Source organism: Centruroides sculpturatus, unplaced genomic scaffold (assembly GCF_000671375.1).
Source record: "Centruroides sculpturatus isolate CEXI.00-Female unplaced genomic scaffold, Cexi_2.0 scaffold702, whole genome shotgun sequence".
NCBI lineage: Eukaryota > Metazoa > Arthropoda > Arachnida > Scorpiones > Buthidae > Centruroides > Centruroides sculpturatus.
The window spans coordinates 20,645-41,422 of NW_019384867.1; the positions used below are offsets into that span (position 1 = coordinate 20,645).

Here is a 20,778-nt window from a genome sequence, read left to right on the forward strand (position 1 = left end):
TTTTTTTTTCTTCTTGCTTGTACGATTCATTCGCGTTCATATATACCACTAATATCCAATAGAACTATTTTAAACAGGTCGCTGCACTACCACCGAATTTTTCATTGCTTGTTCTGTGACAAAACTGAATTTTGGTCTTTTAAATTGAAATACCTAAATAAGGGAGGGGCGAAATTTCCCTCCGCCCCGGGCGGCTGACACCCACGGTACGCCACTGGATTCTTCCCCCGAAATTTCCCAGTGTCGGACCAATTGCTGTGTGTGTGTCTTGTGCCCATCTTCGTCTCCGTCTCCCGACATCTTCCCAACACCGGAAGCTAATTTTATACATTTCTTGTGAAAGAAACATTTCTTATTCAATGGCCATAAAAATTATTTATGTTAATGATGTCTCCAAAGTTTTCGCAGAAAAATAACTTTATCAGAAATTGTGGCCGCCATTTGGGTGCCGCTCCGCGACGAAAACAAGCTTAAGCAATGGTGACATCGAATGGTGCACACTTGGTAAGTAATCCTACAATTTTTTGTTTATAGCATAGTTTATACGGATTATTCCCAAAAAAATATACGTATTTTGGAAATGTTGAGTCAAATTATTCTAGAAATCAATTAATTTTATGGAAGAAAACCTTTCAAACAGCCGTAGTCTGTAAACTTCACACATGTTGGGCTGTGATTGGCAAGGTCTCCTAAAACATCAATTTCATAAAAAACAGAACCTATCTACCGTGTTATAGGGGGAGTCGACTGTACTTAGTATGTAACAGTAAACAGATAATACAAAAATTAGTATTTTAAAAATGTTATGCATTAACACTATACAACAAGAACATTTATTTATTAATGTATGCAGTCTGAAATGGACATTGGTCAAAAAAAATTAAAACAGAAATAAAATATTAAAGGCATTTATCATTATCAATTACTATTTCATCTATTCCTATTAATGGACAGATTAAATTCATTGGCTTTGTTACATTATATAAACTTTGCTGTTAATAACCACAACAACACATTAGCCTATGCTTTATTATTATGTATAATGAAGATATATTCTCCACAAGAGAATATATCTTCATTCAGATCAGAAGAAAAGAACTTGCAGCTTGTTTCATAAATCTTGGCCAGGTCTACTTGAAGATTCATTAATTTTAACAAGGTCACTGTGCATTACTAAAAAATCCAAGTTTAATTTTCCAGGCTATTATGAGATTTTATCCAAAAAAAATTTTGCCTATTTATTATAATTAATAATATAAAAAATATTGTAAATGCCAATAATGATTGACTCATTCTCTGACTTAATGAAAATGTTATACTCCCCACCCCTCAAACTTTATTAATTAATCCCCTTATATATAGGTTACCATGCCAAATTTTGTTTTTAATATATATTCTGTCCTGAGATATTAAATAATGCCCCCCATAGAATTTTTTGGGTTAAGGGGATCTCAAAACATCAAGAGGATCAAATTTGACACAATTCCAATATTTTCTTGTTATATGTCAGCCAGGAAAATAAAGGGATTCTTGAATTTTTTTAAAATTTCAAGAGCCCTGGCCAAGATATATGAAATGAAATGATCTGTAAATACTGTACATTGTTGCATTAGGCATCTCAATCTTTTTTTCCCAATCTTCAGTGTGATAGGCTCAACATTGTGCATGCCTTATTATATGGAACAAAATTTTTATTCCATCTGGAGAGGTTTACTATATTAGTTTTACAGAAAAAATTATTATAGAATTAAATAGAACAATTAGTTTGATTTTGTTATTATATGAATGTAACTTAAATAAAGTTTTTTATGTATCAAAGTATGTTAATTTTTATCATTGACAATGAAACTGATCAATTTAGTGACATTTTTAATCTGATTTATGAAAATTCTCAACAGCTGAATGTTACTGCTGGTTCTGGTCGTTTCATCCCGACTCTTCCATATTGCCCTTATGTGTATAATCGTCTTCAACAAAGAGATAAGGTAAAGATTACTGGTTTCAGTTAAAGTTAAATTATTATTAAATCATTTATATTAATACATACACTTTTCACAGGTAATAGTACCTGAAAAAATTGACAGAAAACCAATTGTCAAATAGATGAAGGTGAATTTATTTTGTGTTTTAATGAGAATGTAAGAATAAATTATATATTTGAAAGAGAATATCAAAGTGCACGTAAGAGCATGCTCTTATAGATGGAGCAAAATCAACACTAGTCTGCAAGGTATCTAAGAAAATCTGTGACTGAATAGTCAGTAATCAGTACATTTATAAGAGCATGCTCTCATTTGCACAAAAATATAGTAAATTGTTAAAATGTTGCCTGTTTGATGGGTATTTTGTAAATGTTTTGTTCTTATCCTGTTGTGTAGTTGGGGTTCCATCAGCTTATAAATGCAGCTCTCAAGTAGGTTTGGGATAGAACCTATTCTTAAGATATCTATAAAGAAACTCCACCAGATACTTTTTAGCAAATTTTCCAGTGAATTAGAAATTCAGGCTGAACATCATTGAAGCCCAGAGTTTTGTTACTTCTGAATTCTATAAGCCATTCTCTGTTAGAAATCAAAAGTTGCAGGTTTTCTGACTATTGCATTTTTAATTTGTTTTACTTCAGGAATGTTCTGGGGTAGTTAAATATAAGAGTTAAATTTGTTTGGTGTTATCAGTCAGTTGCCTTTCAATTTTTGTAGTAGTCCTCATGTTTTTCTGCTAGATTTACAGAAATCTAACTTCTTCACAGTCTAGATAGACTATGTAATAGAGTTTATCAAGATATTGCCAATGAACTATTAAGTATTCACATCTCTCATTCCTTCCTGATATAACTAAAAGAACTACAAAAGATTGGGGATAGTTCTCTGTTGGTGGTATCTGTTGAACTTGGCTTAGTTTGCTTTTTTCAAATTCCAGAAATCTGAGGACCAAAAATGAAATTATTAATGAAATGTTTGACGTGTTATCTATGAGAACAGGGTGGATTCTGGCTGTGAGAAATCCATCAAACCCACTGAGATGCTGATAAACATTCACTGTATTTCTGGAAATGAAACAGATCAAGATTATATTCCTATATCTGCAGGACACAGAACTTTCCTTGAAATCAAGTTGTGTATTATATTCAGTTCATCAGGGCTTCACCATTTCTCATTTAATAGCTATCTTGAATGAAATACCAAAAAAAAAACCTCAAAATGTACAGAAGAGTATGAATAGAAATGAACATTCCTCTAATCCTGATGGAAATCATGGGACATTTTGCATAGATTGTATCTGAGTGTTCTCCTCTGGACTGCAATTACACTCATTTTATTTTATGAAGATATTTTTATCTCCACTAATGTCTTAACCTGTTCAAGGTCATTCCCAAGTATATTCATTTGCAATGCATTACATTTTTTAACTGATAGATGGCATTAATTTTGCTAGAATTTGTCATATGATAACATATGACATAATGAATCACAATTTTCAAATTATTTTTCTGCACATATTCAATCAGTATATATACCACTTTAAATTGGAGCTTGTAGCAAGAATTGATTTTAAAATGACAACTAAAATGAGGAAGATGTTACTGACATTCATTTACTAAAAGAATTAATAAAATCACTGAAGATTTTGACATAATGCAAAATTGTGGTGCTTTCACCTAGTGAAGAATCAAATTTTATTTTACATAGGCCAAATTTGTGTACCATGACTGAATTTAAAAATGAGAACAGTTCTCTACTCAATTGGTCCTGGAAAGTACTGTTGCACACTTCTAAGCACTTGGCTTGAAAACTATATATATAAAGCCAAAATTTGAATCGTTTTAAAGTAAGTGGTGTCCATAAACTTTATTTATTTAGATTTTCAAGTCTAAATAGCTGTTTTTCACAATGATTAACAGGGTAATAACAGTAGATGGCTTACAATGTTGCCAAATTTCCTGTACTAGTTCTTACTGACATTGCTCTACATTATGTATTTTGGTAAGTGCACTTCATAATGGAGCTGTAAAATTTATATATCACTGAATGTAAATATGAAAATTTTTTCCATATAAATTATCAGACAGTCAGTCATTAGAATTGCAATAATTAATATTGGCAAATGTTTTAGATTCTTGCACCATTTTCAATACGATGGATATTTTGTAAATTGTGTGAACAATTAATATAATAGCAAGCTCAATTGGTATATTTTCATCTTTTAAAAAAGTAATAGGTTAGTCTGTAAATGATTCATATTTTATTGTATATTGTATAAGTTTAATTATTTACACAATTTGAAGACAATCTAAAAAGCAAAATATACAAAATAAATTTCTTGATAAAGAGTCTTAAACTTTTTAAAGTAAATATTATTCAATTAATATTATAATTTTTATATTTACAGTAGACCACTAATGAAGGATGGTAGAAAATTTAAGTGACTTATTGCACAGATAATTATCTAGCAGAAGAGGAAATGTCACCAACTGAATATATATTCCATGGCTTTTGAAATAACATTATTATTCTTTTGTGGCGTTCTGGTCTGAGGGGTAACCTGTGGAAAAAACATATAAATAATTATCTGTACACATTTTCATGGAGCTTTAAATAATATTGATCATGTATAATATTGATATTAAATCAAATAAACATTGCAAAATTCACTTCTTGATTCATTACATATAAAATTAGAAGACATACACAACACACAGGAACAAATGATAATCTAATGTAGAAGATTGGTAAAGTAAGAAATCATCCATATTTACTATAAGGAGTGTTTGTCTTTTCAGTAAAACAAATGAATTCATTAAAAAAAGTATGTAAATTAAGGACAAAATGCATGTCAACTGATTTTGAAAAATCATATGGTCTTTATAAAAAGGCCAACATTGTATGGCTTGTCAATTGGTAGAACATTTCATAGTGGTGTTCAAAAACACAACTTTTAGCAATAAATTATTACTAATGATTAGTCAAAAAGTAATTGTTTTAATTATCCATAAAAATTTCTATAATTTAACCCAGTGTTAGTGTTAGTTACTGATATATGTTGTTCCAATTGATCCTAATGTCAAAATTAAATTAAAAATGGATGATACCTCATTGCAGCTTGTATCAGATAGCATATTTTCACCATGAACTTTGAATGCTTGCAAGATTCACTTGCAATGTTTTGTAAAATTTTAAATGGACAAGCTCTAATATACTTGTTTGTTTATCACCTTTATACTATAAAGGTGAATTTATTCTAGTAGTAGTACAATCTCTCAGAATTGATTTTATACAAACAAACTGCCTGTGAAAAATTTCAAAAGTTTTTTAAAGTCACAGGATAATTCTATTCAAGGCTTGCTGTGACAAGCAGTTAAAAATTCTTTACATGGGTAATGTGATATTTTATGTTGGTTTATTCTTCTGATCAAAATAAATAAGAATATAACAATGTGATCAGATTGTTAAGAATCACATAGTTAGTTATGCATCTATCTGTGAGCTGTTAAGATTCTATTGCACTATCAAAAAGTATTTTATAATTATACAAATGTTTCCAGTTTTGTATAATCATTTTTTAAATGCTATTTTAATTATTATTTAACATCCAAACTCGGTTATAACATTTTAAACAAAATTTCTTACCTTATGAGTAGAAACTGCCGTCTTGTATGCTTGAGTTAGGGGCCGAATGGTTCCTTGATTCATTCCACTTTTTTCTGAGCTAATAAATGGTGAGATGGCACTAGAGCATAAAGAATTCTCTTTGCAAGATTCATCCATTACTGCCTGTATTAAATTTGTTATTTAAAACATTATTTACATTGTTAAAATATTTACACACAATGCTGTATTATAAAATTTATTTAAATATTTGACTGAAATATATATTGTAATTTCAATCTTGTGATTGCAGGTTAATCTGCTGTCTCATGTAGTAGCAGCAATTTTGTACACCTATTTTTTGCAGACATTTTTCACTAAATTGAGTACTTTCATGATTTCCTCATGTTAAAAACAACATACAATGTCTTCTGCTTGTGCAAAAATTCAACATATCACAGGATTTTCAAATTCAAGGAATGGTAATTATGCATGAAAAATCAACAGAAAATCACCATGTTATGTATGCAATTGCAGGTTAACAAGAAAACAGTATGGCACAAAAACAGCTTTAGTAAAAAGCATCAACTAATTTAAGATATGAATTGTTGATCTTAAATTACAAATAGATAAAAGATCAATCATCTAATCAATAATCACTTGCTGTATTAGGCAATGATGATCCATCATTCAATTTTTTACATCATAAGATGATGTAAAAAGCTTAACACTATCAAAGAGAGATATCAACTTCCCAAGAATGAAAAATACAGATGACCATAATTAAAGCATATCTATTCAAAGCAATGTTCAGAGATAAAATTTTTTGTTTGGAAATATTTTTAATGTGATGCATTAATAAATCCTTCGTATGTATTGACTCCAAATATCACATTGATCTGGTCAATAGTTAGGTTTTTACAAGCACTGAAGTGAAATACAATGTGTGCCAGTTTGTACTATACATAACAGCTCAAATTTTCCATTTGGAGGTAAACCACAATGTCCAACCTGAATTTGATTTCCAATGTTCTTGGTGATCGTATCTTTATTTTTTATAGCAAGTTTTTGGGATTCAGAATTCAAGCATGGCCACACACACACACAAAGTGATGATGAACCACATTCAGGACTTCCAAAACCTGCTACCACTCCAGAAACTGTGGATAAAATCCATGACATGGTGTTAGAAGATCACAGAATCAGTATGTGAAATTGAGGAAGCTGTGGGGCATCCCCTATGAACAAGTAGTTCATATTTTCATGACAAATTGGGTTTAAAGTTGTCTGCAAGATGAGTGCTGCATTTGCTCAGTCCTGAGCAACAATGCATTTAATCCCGAACATCAGCTGAGAGTTTGGAATTGTTTAAGAGGAATCCACTGGATTTCAAGAAACAATTTGTGACAATGGATAAGACTAGGATTCACAACTACAAACCAGAAACAAAAATTCAGTCAGAACAGTGGATTGGAGACAGTGAACAGCTTCCAAAGAAGGCAAAGACCTTTCATTTGGCTGCCAAGGCAATGGCATCAATTTTTTGAGATGTCAAAGGAATTTTGTTAGTTTTTCCTTTTTTCAAGATAGTCAATTGTCACTAGCAATACCATGCAAAACTTTTGGACAAGCTAAAAAACACCTGGGAATGATCAAGAAAAAAAGTGCTGCTGCTTTCACTCGCTCAATCAATTGCAGTAGTTCAGCAAAAACTGGAAGAAATTAAGTTCAAAATCCTTCTGCATTCATCCAAGCCAAATCCAAGTAATATGCTTATATTACTGGATATTGCTCCCTCAGACTTCTATTCTGTTCCTGAAACTTAAAACATTCCTAGCTGGAAAGAGATTTTGGTCCAATGAAGATCGAGGCTGTAATCAGCTATTTTGGGGGCCTTGGAGAAAATTGAAAAACTCGTCAGAAACTGTTATAATTTAGATGGGACGTGCTATCACACCAACCATATTTTTGTAAGCAAAGATCAAAACTTTTATGAATGTGAAATAATGCTACTACCAGAGACAATGACAACAGGTATTTGACCAAAATGGTCGATATATAATTCAATAAAATATTTATTTATTATAAAAATATTGTTTTTTCCATGGAAAAAAAATGAAATTACTTTCCGAACAACCCAATACAGTCAACCCCCCTATAACACTGTTGATTATTCCGTTGTATATGAATTCCATGTTGTATGAGTCACTTAGATTTTACAAATACGTGAGTTGAGTTGGGCTGTGAACAGCTCACATATTTGTAAAATCTGACTCGTACAACATGGAATTCATATAAAATGGAATAATCAACAGTGTTATAGGGGGGGTCAACTGTACTTAAATTTAAAAAGCCACTTATGGTTCAATTTCATTGTTTCGTTGTTTATAATGCAATAAATCTTATGCTTGGTGATCAATAGAGAAACTAAAATGTATATTTTGCATATTGATTGAAGAACTGGTCACTATCCAGAACATTGTTAGATATTAGGTAACCAAATAAATATTGTCATTTTTTACTTTGACAAGTAAAAATTATTTTATTCAATAAAATATTCATCTTCATAGAATAATAAGTTAGTTGGCTGCCTAGCAAAATGTTAGCTACTATTGCAGGGGATAAGATTTAAACTAATCCTCCATAATTTAGCATGGGTAGCAAAGATCAGAGTTGATTCTCATCCTACATTCATGTCCATCCATAATAGGAATAATTGTGAACAGCTGTACAGCTTTAATGTGTTAGTCTCTCTCTTACTAATCATAATCAGTTAATAACATTATGAAAAATTATCAAGTTTATTTAAAACATTGAAATAATTACCTTTTCAATGCACTGCGTAACACCAATCATCATTGTTTTACCAAATATTTTCCCATTCTTTCCAATTGCTTTCTTTGCTTGTAGTTTTGTCTCATAATGAATGTGCATCCAGTTTCCTGATGTTGCAATCTATCAAATACATTTCAAAAATGTTACTATTTTAAATGAAAAATGACAATATCATTTGGACATTTACAAAATAGAAGTATCTCAAAAAAAGCAAAGATTTTCTAGAAAATATTTAATTTTTATAGAATACTAGCTAAGGTACCCAGCTTCACTCAGGGAGTTGGTATGAGATTGTGTGGTAGTTGGAATAAAAGGACACACAGTATTTACCCAGAATACCACTGATCTCTACTGAACTGCCATTCTAATTTAAAAGACTGCAATTTCCAATCAAATTAGCCTATAGTTTTACAATTATCAAAGCACAAGGACACACTATAAAACATTGCGGCATTAACCTTAAAGACTCCTGCTTCTCTCACAGTCAACTATACACTTAATGATCAATACTGTGCTTTATATATCCCCACCAATGGGTAGTCCCACCCATACAAAAAAGACTTTGGATGTCCACAATGTTCGAGAACATTCCACAACATTCGAGAGTGTTCTGGAATGTTCCACAATGATCTGGAACATTCTGGAATGTTGTGGAATGCTCTCGAATGTTCTGGACTGTTCTAGAAACTTCTAGCCCTTATATCTTCAATAGCATGCCCTTCAGGTAAAAACGGAACTTTCTTCATGGAAAGGGGATAGAGAGCTACCACACCATATAATTCCCTTGATTGTACCAGGACTTGTTTTTGAGCTTTAGCAGCATGCACGTTGTACACTTACCTTTATAATATATATTGATGATGATTAACTGTGAATCTCCTATAAACTTGTAACAAATAATATAAAATTACTGATGACCAAATGGCTGAGATAAGTAAGGCATCAGCCTACAACTCTGGAGACCTGGAATCAAATCCAGACAAGTAGCCCAAGAATATTTCATGGGCAATAAGTTCCTGATATGTTGGGCTCCATCTCTCCATTGATGGACTGGCCAAACTCATGATAGATATGATTACAAAAGCCTTAGTGTCCAGAGGATAGAAAGAAATTGGGGGAATGAAATAAAAACAAAAATATATAAAATTGTTGAAATAATTAACACAGTCAAATCTTCATAAAACACCAATGAATACTCAATTAATATACCATTTTGCACTGCAAATGTTATAACAACCAAATCAAATGAATGACAAACTTGTATATAGACTTCATCACTATATACAGTATATAATTCTTATTGTTTGAGATTCTTCAGTTTAGCACCATACTTGATTTAGTGCCAATTTCATAGACAGAAAAAAAAGATGTTAAATCAAGGCTTGACTATTATAGAATTTTTTGAAATTAACTCAGTTTACTTTTTTTTAATAAGATTAAACCCTTTGAGAAATATAAATTTATAAGACAAAATCACATTTTTTTTTTACAAACATGAAAAAAATTAAAATATTTTTGCTCTAATGTTATGTTTGAAATGTTGAACAGAAATGCATGAGAAAATTTATATTAATATAATTAAAAAGTAAGAACATACTTTGTGCTCAAGAACAGTTCCATATTGTGAAAATTGCTGTAAAATATAAGATGCTGCAGCTGGTGGAAACCTGTATATTAAAATTACTTTTTATTTCTATATAAATAATATATATATAAGAAAAAAATTATACATACCCAAATACTGTTACCCATGTTTCATCTAATTGCATATCTGCAGTAAGATTCTCTCTACAAGAGAATATAATATAAATATAGAGAACAAAATCCTATATTCTAATTGAAATGAAATATTTTGCTTACCCTTGAGTGTAAAATGGATCAATTTGTGCAGGAGAAAGAAAAGAACTATTAGTAGTCTGATTCACATTTCGATCTGGGGTTAAAATGGAGTTAGTTAAATTTCCTGAAACACAATTATTTTTAATTTGATTTTGGTAAGAAACAAAATAACTTTTGTGTTAATAACCAAATGATACAGCCTGATTCTTTTTGAGTTATAACAGCCAGATAGGTTATATCTTCTAAATTAATTGATTTGAAAGCAAAGATGGAAGTACAGATAATGCAACTGATAATGCATCTCACGGTGTGCAAGAGTTTGAGTCCCACACCAGGCCAATCTTTTCTTCCAGAATATTCTAAATTAAATTTATTTCTAATGACTTAATTTAATATGAGATGGCAGCTTAACCATCTATTTCTAGTCTAAATTACTTAGTATCTTAATAATTAATTAGTCATATTATAGCCCAATAAGAATTCAGCAATATCATTTGATTATTAATTTTTATGAAATAGTTTTTTAATTACCAGAATCAAAAGTTGCATTAACCATTTTATCTTGTACCTATAAAATATGATAACAAATGAAATGAAATGTATTATGCCACTCTCTTAAAACAGATGAGAAAATTTTACCATGGATTTCTGGGGTGTTGCTATATTTTTGGCTGGATAATTAGATGCAGGTGAAGTAATATTATCAAATAGTTCTTGTACAGGAGGAACACCTGGCTTTCCTCTAGGAGTTTGACTATGAATAAGTCTAATAAAAGAAAATTATTGATACAAACCTTTTAAACTTATAATTCTTTATATGTTTCTATTCAATCACAATATCAAAACCCAATATATGTTAATAATTAAACAATACAGTCAAATTTTTATCAGATTACAATATGGCTAATTAGTTGTTAAGATACTAAGCAATTTTACCTAGATGTAGGTGATTAATCTTGTATTAAATTTAACTATTAGGAATAAATTTATTTATAATACAAATATTCTAATGATAAAATTTAACACAAGATACCATCTTAACCACCTATTAGTCCAAATTGCTTAGTAAATTAATTAATTAATTAATTTGCCATACTGTAGCTCAATAAGAATCCAGCAATATTGTAATTCTTTGTGTATAACTTTTATAATAATTTGTTATAAGTTCAAATATTTTAACAACCAACTTAAAATTTATACTATCAATAAAAGTCAAGAATTTCATAATTTGTTATAACCAATGTCTTCATAACAATTATTTTAAAATTTAATCATTAATTTAGACATTATAACATTTCACGAATGAAAACAATTGGTATGAGAAATTTAAAAGAAATGCATAAACTTTTCTATTTCCTAAATTATTGTTATATTGTTTTAGTATCATTTTTTGTATACTTTACAGGTATACCTCGCCTTACGTCGGTAATTGGTTCCAGGAAAACGACTTAAGTCGAAAACCGACGTCTATGAATCTACTTGTCACTAGGCTAAACCATAAATTGCCAATTCCGGTTCTGTATTTTATTTATTAATGCATTTTTAATAATGTATGGTTAATAAGGATCTATTTTAAGCTTACAAACAAATAAATTTTAGTTTTTAATATAGTACATAAAAAAGTAGTCTAAATTTACGAATGCATGTACTGTAAATACAGTAGGGCCTACATACTTGTAAATGTATATATTTTAATATGATTTTATGTGCTTTAAACATTTTTCTAGTGATATTACGACTTCAATATTTGTGGCGGACAGATGTAAAGTCGAATAAAATGACTTAAACTTGATTTTTATTTTTCCATATACTTTTTTGACAAACGACGTATAATCAGGGACGACGTAACTCGAAACGATGTAAGTCGAGGTATACCTGTACTTGGTATTGGTAACTTTAAATATGCAAAACTGCAATGAAATTCTGACTCAAAATATAATTTTAAACTAGAGTCAAAAATCTTCATACATTGTAATGGCCTTCTAGTTCCATAAAATAGCCTCTTGGGTTCCAAAACTTCACTTTGACTTGACTTTATTTGAAGTGATACACTGTATACAAGGTAGTTATTATATAAGGAAAGCATTAAGACCAGTTCATATACTTCATGAGAATGGAAAAGAGAGGAGAAAATGATACTAAACAGGATTAGTGAGTGCACAACACTTCATGTATTACTAGTGACATACTTCTGTCTCTTTTGGTTAGAGAGAAAAGTCAACATAAGTTTTATTTTTATTTCTGTTGGTATCTGCAATCCTTCACATCCTTCAACATGGAGACTGATAAAATTTAAATGATTAGAGCTAGAACAGAATTATTTTTGATGAATCATAATTTATCAATTAAAAAAAACACTATAATAGTGTGGTTGAGATTATGTGATATCAATTTATTCTTGACCACTTACTATTGAGAGCTTAGTGAACAATTATTGCCTTTGGAAAGATGTTTTTATTCATTTTTAATATTTTTTTTACAATATGCATTTCAGCCAAATTATTAGTTTGGCCCTCTTCAGTTGTAATTGTTTACAAATAAAAAATAATTTTTTGTTGTCATCTTTATTCGTTTAATTTTTTCCATTAATAATGTTTCCAGTTCTTTTATTTAATTTTGGATTGTCATTACATTTTTAAAAATATATATTTTTTCAAGTATTACAAATTTCACCTTACATTTTTTTATAATATAATAGTTTCCATTTTCTCTTCTTTTTGAATTAATTAATAATAAATATATACTCTAATTTTTTTTGGAATTTTACAACTTAGGTTTCACTTTGCTATGCTTTCAAAGTTTTGTTTTAAACTGCAAGCATCAAATGCACATGTATGATTCTGTTTTATTCTTTTGAAGTATGAACACTTATGGAAAGAGAATAGTTCTCTTCTCTTTTCCATATGCTACTTCATTGTAATGTTGTCAAGGAAAGTACATTTACAACTATTGTTATTGAATTTTCTTTACAAACAGTAAAATTGATTCTATAAAATGGAAAATAAATGATGGGAGGTTGCAAACACGATCTAATTAGAATAATATTAACTGAATTGTAACTTGTTTACATCATTTGGCTAATGATAAAATTGGTTTCATTAAATGTCATTCATTTAACATAGCAATTTACAAGAACCTATTATACAATGAGGACTTGTTGTATATGTAATGATAATATCTATTTGGATTTGAATAACTTAAGATATACAAATGACATATTAAATTTCATTTTATTAGTCGCCATGTTGAAGAATGCAAAAAGTTTCAGGCTACCAATGAAGAGAAAAGTAGAACTTCTGTCACTTTTTCTTACTAATCAAAAGAGAATAAAAGTTTGCCATAGTAATGAACAAAGTCTTGGGCACTAAACATGTTTAGTGTCATTTTCTCTTCTCTTTTCCATTCTCAAAGTATGAAAGGCCATTAGTAATGCATGTTTCTTCCATTCCTGGCACATATCCATAAATAATTGCATTTAGTTAAAAGACATGCATATAAAGCATGGGTTCCCAACCTATGGGTCGCGGCCCAGAAGGGGGTCGCAACGGGTTTTCTGTGGAGTCGCCAACTTATACAGTAAACTAAACAAAAATATATTCACTATAATGCAATGTTTATTTTTAATGGTGTCTTGAAGTTTGAATAATTTCATATATTTTTTTAAAATTAAAATAAGTGTAATCTAGGTACACTATTCTGTCACAGTTGGTTAAAACATGTGTTGAGAGTTTGAGAGGAATAGATTAAATGTTGAGAATGACATGAGGTTGGCGTTAACAAAAACTCACCCATGAATTTTGAGGCTGGTTAATAACATGCCATTTCAACCATTGCATTAAATTAATTATTAAACATAATTTAAAATAAAATTATGCTAAAAAACTAATTTTGTAGTTTGTTTTAATTATCTTATTAAAAATGCCTTTTTCAATTGTATCGGAGCCTTGAGTCACTTGGTTTTTATAAACAATTGCATAATAAAGTCAGCCTTTTATGTATGAAGACTTTTGGCTTATTCTGTACAATATGGTAAAATAAACTATACAATTAATATTAATTATTAAAACAGTCAAGTAATGGTTCTATTACTAAAATTGTTTGTATACATGTCTAAATTAAATGAATATTTTTTCTTGTATTTCATTCATAAAATAATTTCTTCATATCAAAAAGTCATTCACAAATCTATGCTCTATCCATTAATAGAAATTAAAAATACTTCAGTCAATCATCATGAAACCCGATATATTAGTAACATGCCAAATGACTTCAATTTAATATGACAGTTGTTTGGCATATTAAAAATACTTCAGATTCATTTAAAATTCATTACAAAATTATGCTATTTGATAAACTAAAATTACAAAGCCCATAATTGGAATGTATCATAGTTTGATTTAAAAAACCTTATATTTAAAATATTAATATTAAGTTAAGTACATTGGTGTTTTAGAAAGTGGTGTTAAATTGGTTTGCAGGTTGGTGACATAAGGTGGAATCGATGATCTTCCTGCAGGATTACGAACAGACCAGACTGAAGATACCTAAAACAATTTAAGTTCATATTATGCTCTTACTTCAAGAATCAAAATTTAAAAAATAAAACAAAACTTTACAGGAGGAGCAGTTGGAGTTGTGGCACCAGTTAAATATCCGGGTAGATATTGAGAACTTCCAGATGGTGATGGCGTATTAGGACTAGATGGAGAACCCAAAGTCATAGGTTCTGTAGGACTAGAACCTGAAAAACATGTAATGTAAAATTTACATTAAACCAAATAAGAAGAATGCAGACTGTACAGTCAACATATAATTTTATTTTAAACTTCTTTGAACATCATTAATGAAATTTTAGCTTCTCAATTTCTTCTTCATTAACAATCATTTACATATATTTTTTAATGATCAGAATTCATAAAATATAATTATGAGCAAATTTTCAACGTATTTATATGTTTTTATAAAATAGATTTAAATTTCCAGAATAATTACACTCTGCTATAATTCTTGTAATAAATGTACAAAAAATATTAAAATAAAGTTTTGATACAATATATAATAATAATAATAATAATAATAATAATAATAATTTTTAATTACAACTAGAATGAAAACTATTGGAAAAAAAAGTGTTTTATAATTAAAACTAAAAACTTTGATGACTAAAAAAATGTTTACTTTGTAAAGGTGCTAAGGGGAATTTCAAAATGAAAAAATAAGAATTATATGTGATACTGTTATTGTCTCCATTGCCATCTGGACTGCCGAGCAATAACAAACCACATTATCTGGGAGCAGTTGAGTCAGAGATCTCGATGTCTCGTTTATAAACAACACAACCCATTTATTAGACAATTTAACTTACAAGAAGTTCATAGTCATGAAGGGTTAAGTCCTTGTATACTTGGGCATGTAGTCTTCAAAGAAGAAAAGGAAAGTCCTGCGAAGAAGGTGTTTTCCATTCACTGACTGGATGTTGCATTCTAAGTCCAGTTGACAAACAGGAAATGATGTCCGATGAATGCAGATTGGAATGTCTTAAGATTCTCTCAGCGAAGGTCTAATACTTTCGGAGGATATTTTGAATGAATTGCAAATGATATGATTTGAAGATGAATTATATCATTTATGAAGTTTTTTATTAATATTTATTAAATAAAATCATCACTCTAACCCAAAATCTTTCATTTATTTACTACAGGAAGAATGGACTTAAATGATGGGATAAGGTAGTACAAACACATGGACAGTCTGCTAAGGGAGTTTTTCAAGAAAGTTTTCAATGCAAAACTGGCTGCTATTTAGGTGTCATATTGCATATGTGAAGAAAGCCTAGAAAACTCCACATGACCAACCTGTTGATCAGGTAACCAACTACCAGTGTTCAGTGGTTTTAACCACTTGGCCATTGATGGGATATGGACTCAAAGCACATGATAATATTTAAAACTTTAAATAAATAAAGTCATGGAAACCCTTATTTCATAAAACCAAAATTTGATTCCTTTCTTAAGAGTATGAACATTTAGTTGCCTTAACGATACCTTCACATCTTTCCTTGAGTACTTTTTGTTTACAATAATTTTTTTTCTTTTATTAAACAGACTTCATGAACCACCATTTAAAAGTTTGTAAAAGTAAACCTTTGTAGGAGCACAGATGATCCAAAACAGTTTAAATAAATCATCAGATTAATTTTTCATATCTTTCCTTCTCTACATAACTAACTTTTTACTATAAATTCTCCAGTGCTGTAAAACATTTCCAGTCATTGCAGCACAATTTAAACTAGTGATAAATGACTTTTTCTGGATTCAGGCAAGTAAACTTTGTATACTTCTGGTGGGCTGCATGCATTTTTTTCTTACTGAGATGCAGGCTTTTAAGCCTGCTAAGTATCAACACATTTGATAACTTCCAATACACTGTCTTTTAAACTAATGTATGCTAACTAGTAATGTATAGTTTATTTTCATCTTTTTAGTGGTCAAGTTTAGTTTGAATGTTCTTTGTCATGAATATCAACTTAATTAGGGTTGCATAATGTCACAAGGCAGAAAACAAAAAATAAAAATGACATTGACAAAACTGCAGAGGCTGCAAATTAGAATCTTGAGGGCTATATGCAATTTGAGGGTTGTTCAAGACTGATTCAAACTGTAATAATAAGCTAACACTACATCAGGCAGTCAGATGATACTAATAGTATTGCCAAATTCTTCACTCTATTTCTCAAATTAGAATCTTAATTTGCTAAGCACAATCAACAAAACCTTTAACATCCAGTAACAAAGTTTTAATGTAAAATTGAAGAATATTTTTGATTTTAAACAAAATCTACATCAAGTCAACAACAACATTCCAAATTGGAATGCTTAGAACACAACTTTTTCAAAAAGTTTTTTAAATAATTAGAACAAAAAGAAATGCTGACCTGATGCAGATCCTGTTTAAGATTGAAAATATTCTTCAATTTTTACATTAAAATTTTGTTACTGGATGTTAAAGGTTTTGTTGCATGTGCTTAATAATTCATTCCAGTTATTGAAAAATAATTATGTTAATATTTCCAAAACATCTCTTCCTTACTTTCATATAATGTATTTTCATTTAAGATAACAGTTAAAAAAAACAGTATTTTCAGACTAAACAAGACTTAAGATTTGTTTAATAAATAACTGAATGCAAGAGTCATTCAGGGTTATCATCACTGCCAAAATCAAAATCATCATCTGTTTATTTTTTTAATGTATGTCCTAGGAAAAATATTTTAGTATTTAAAATTTATTGCACTTAATCCACCAGAAATTTTCAACACTATTCATTATTTTCTTCTAAAATTACAAGTTAACAACTATAATCAATTATTTACTTCTATACTAATATTATAAAGAGATAATGTTTGTAAGTAAGTAAGTAAGTTTGGATGTAGCGGATAATCTCCAAAACTACTCATCCGATTTAAAAAGTTCTTTCATCAATATTTAGAATGGAACTTCAGGGTGGACATAGGCTGTATATTACTACGTAAACATTCATATAAATTAAAACATATCATCTTGGGCTAACACTTTTATGTCCAACAGATGGCGCTAAGAGTACGATGCCCTAAGTTTACTTTTCTGTGAGGATGAACTAAAGCAGATCATCATCTATCTATCTATATAAATAAAAATGTAATGTTCGTTTGTTCCTACCAATTCCTTTGAAATTTTGATACAACGCTGCATTTGAATGCGCATGTGTTTTTATATAATATATGTGTCAAAATTTCCCTCACCGGGGGGAGATGGACAGGATTAAGGCTTACAGTAAAGAACTCTGCTTCTATTTATACTATTTCAGATGCGGTTTTTTGCATTTTTGATTGCGTTTTAATAGGGTACGTCAAGAAAATGTACACTAAGAAGGGATTTTTCGAAAAATCCCCCCCCTGGGGAAAGTGTTATACATTTATAATAGATACATTTTGAGCCAATAACGCATGGCAGGGTCTGCTAGTATTTAATGAATTTTTAATACTAAATAATATATTGAAAATCAACTAGATTATAATTAAATTATCATTTAACAAAAATAGTGCTATTCAATATATATTACCATAATTTTACACAGAAAATCTGCCTAATTGCCTTTTAAAGAGGTTATTCAAAGACAATTTGAAAGCAGATGCAGGTTATATGCTGATTTTAAACTGCTACAAACAATTATTTACTGTGACATCATCACAATGCAATTTTTAATCTTATTTTAAATTTATTTAATTTAAAATATATACTCTCCACCTCAAATTAGTAGTGTTTTGCTCCTTGTACATCATACCCTTCTGTTAGCAATGGAATTGTGCTGTCCTCTAATACCTTTCAGGGAAAAATTCTTGAATTGAAATGTGACTTCCAGTTTGCATCAGAAGTTCATATATAATTAATTGGGGCTCCAGTCCCCTAAGATTTCCTATCTGATCTTGAAATTCATTTATCTAACGCCATTCTCAAGATTTATGGGCCAGTTGTAACTTTAATCTGATTTGCAATACTGTCGTCCACTAAGTCTATTGCATTTAACTATTTAGCCCAACTTCAAGTAGTACACTTGACTGTTATATAGTTTTAGCACCCAGGCACTGATATGCAAGCAATAGCAGATACCAAAGTGCACATCTACATGCTTTGCATGTAGAATAGGCAGTACACTGATACATGACCTTTGGAGGTAAATATGTCAAAAAGGGTCAACAATTCTGGGGTGATGCGAAACCCCTCATTCAGAGCTTGAATCTTGTGCCATACATTTTGGCTGGCGTGCAGAAGTACAGGTAACCCCCGTATAACACAGTAGTTACGTTCCAAAAAATTGCCGTGTTATGCAAATCCGTGTTATGCGAAACAAAGAACTAGTACAAAAAGGAGGGTTGGGTTCCAAAAATTAAAAAACATGCGACTATATTTTCATAATTAAGATAAATTTCTTCATTAAAATTTTTTTAAGTGATACATATTAATATAAATTAAACAATGTTTTCTTCGTCATCACTAAAAACACTATTAATTAACGAGAGCGTTTTCTTTTTGGCAAGTTATCCTTATCCTCTGAGCATTTTTCTGCATTATCTTCAGATCCATGCTTTACCTTTTGGNCTTAAGTGATACATATTAATATAAATTAAACAATGTTTTCTTTGTCATCACTAAAAGCACTATTAACCGAGAGCGTTTTATTTTTGGCAAGTTATTGTTATCCTCTGAGCATTTTTCTGCATTATTTTCAGATTCATGCTTTACCTTTGGCAAAAAGTGTATGTAATTTTAGATTGCTTGCTTCTAGTTAATTAATTAAAAGATCTTTATAAATTTCCTTATATGGCACTAAGAACTTATGGAATAAGGGAAAAACATCTGGCAATACCAGAAGCAGAAGCGTTGAGATCTGGCAAAATTGAAACAATTTTGTATAGAAAAATGTGTATGGAGACGAGAAAAGAAAATTTACACACTGAAGTACTAATAGTTCACGAAAATAATAACTTTCATGAACTATTAGTACTTTAGTATGTAAAAATTTATTACATTTTATGTTATACAAGGGTTTTACCCATTTCTCAAACCGTGTCAGAGTGAATCCGTGCTATAGAAGTGCCGTGTTATACGGGGGTTACCTGTATTTATCTAATTATGTATATAATTAAATGAATTACCTACTAATGTAGTAATTTACTATTTAAATTACATTCTAATCTTATTTGGTATAGCTCTTGTTTTTCTTAACTCTTTCTTCCGTACTGTGTACTAAACTGCATATCTAATCATAATCAATTATGTCATTTTCTTTTCTTTTATTTAGGGAAATTAACAGTTATCTCAGATATGTAATAATATGTATAAAATATAATTCAAATTAAAAATCCAGGTAAAATGCTTACAGTTCTGTTTTAACAATGTAATCTACCACGTTACTACTATAAAAGGGATTCGTTACACGTGACATTTTTCCTTTAACTTTTATGAGAAAATCAGTTTCAGAATTCTCCTATTAATAAAATATTACATAGCACCTCCAAACATTAAATTTTATCATCATCAATACAAAATAACAGAGAAAAAAATCACATTTATATGAAAATAAAAATAACGTCTTACCTAAATGACCTAACATGATTGCTTGCAATGTGACAAATTCAAATTATTGTTTCCAGAGCCACCTGTCGGTCATAATATGTCATTCGGCAACCACATTCATCAGATTTCATTTAACATTTTTAAAATTAATTTAATTTTTTAATTTATAAAGATAATACTACAAAATTAGTTATTTATTGTTTATAAATATCTTAAGTCATAAAAAAATATTATGGCGCTTGTTTTAGTTTTTCGCTTTCCACGCTGTAGGCACTAAGGGGCCTTTTTTCATATCATTGTAGGTTTTTTTCAAACTCTTTCTGCTCTGTAAACACTAAGAGGGCCTCTTTTCGCAAGCCCATTATGGGCCCGATCTATCCGGATGGCCACCCCCGAGAAATTTC

At 29.8% G+C, this 20,778-nt stretch overlaps 1 protein-coding gene and 1 long non-coding RNA gene across 4 annotated transcripts; one reads left to right on the forward strand and one right to left on the reverse strand.

The window, feature by feature from the left end:
* Positions 1-1,779: 1,779 nt before the first annotated feature.
* LOC111630794 lies at positions 1,780-4,526 on the forward strand. The gene is made up of 3 exons (XR_002757586.1): positions 1,780-1,985; positions 2,059-2,109; positions 4,390-4,526. It is a non-coding gene; the product is annotated as an uncharacterized LOC111630794 (long non-coding RNA).
* LOC111630793 (nucleoporin NUP53-like) lies at positions 4,407-20,454 on the reverse strand. 3 transcript variants are annotated; one of them, XM_023374951.1, is made up of 11 exons: positions 20,396-20,454; positions 14,876-15,000; positions 14,700-14,803; positions 10,899-11,025; positions 10,791-10,827; positions 10,281-10,383; positions 10,155-10,208; positions 10,018-10,087; positions 8,412-8,540; positions 5,628-5,771; positions 4,407-4,542 (listed from the first exon to the last, which is right to left on the reverse strand). In XM_023374951.1, exons 1-11 carry the CDS (start codon positions 20,409-20,411, stop codon positions 4,465-4,467), a joined length of 987 nt encoding a protein of 328 aa, XP_023230719.1. In that variant the 5' UTR covers positions 20,412-20,454; the 3' UTR covers positions 4,407-4,464. The 3 variants fall into 3 exon arrangements, with proteins under 3 accessions (XP_023230719.1, XP_023230721.1, XP_023230722.1); XM_023374953.1 differs by lacking the exon at positions 20,396-20,454 and adding an exon at positions 20,179-20,306; XM_023374954.1 differs by lacking the exon at positions 20,396-20,454 and adding an exon at positions 15,625-15,648.
* Between the last annotated feature and the right edge of the window lie 324 nt (positions 20,455-20,778).

What these genes read in the sequence shown, in the direction of transcription:
- LOC111630793 (XM_023374951.1), bottom strand. An exon ending in CAACACCCCAGAAATCCATG is followed by an intron (nt 10,828 to 10,898) that starts GTAAAATTTTCT and finishes CATATTTTATAG; the next exon opens with GTACAAGATAAAATGGTTAA. An exon ending in TTACGCAGTGCATTGAAAAG is followed by an intron (nt 5,772 to 8,411) that starts GTAATTATTTCA and finishes AATTTAATACAG; the next exon opens with GCAGTAATGGATGAATCTTG.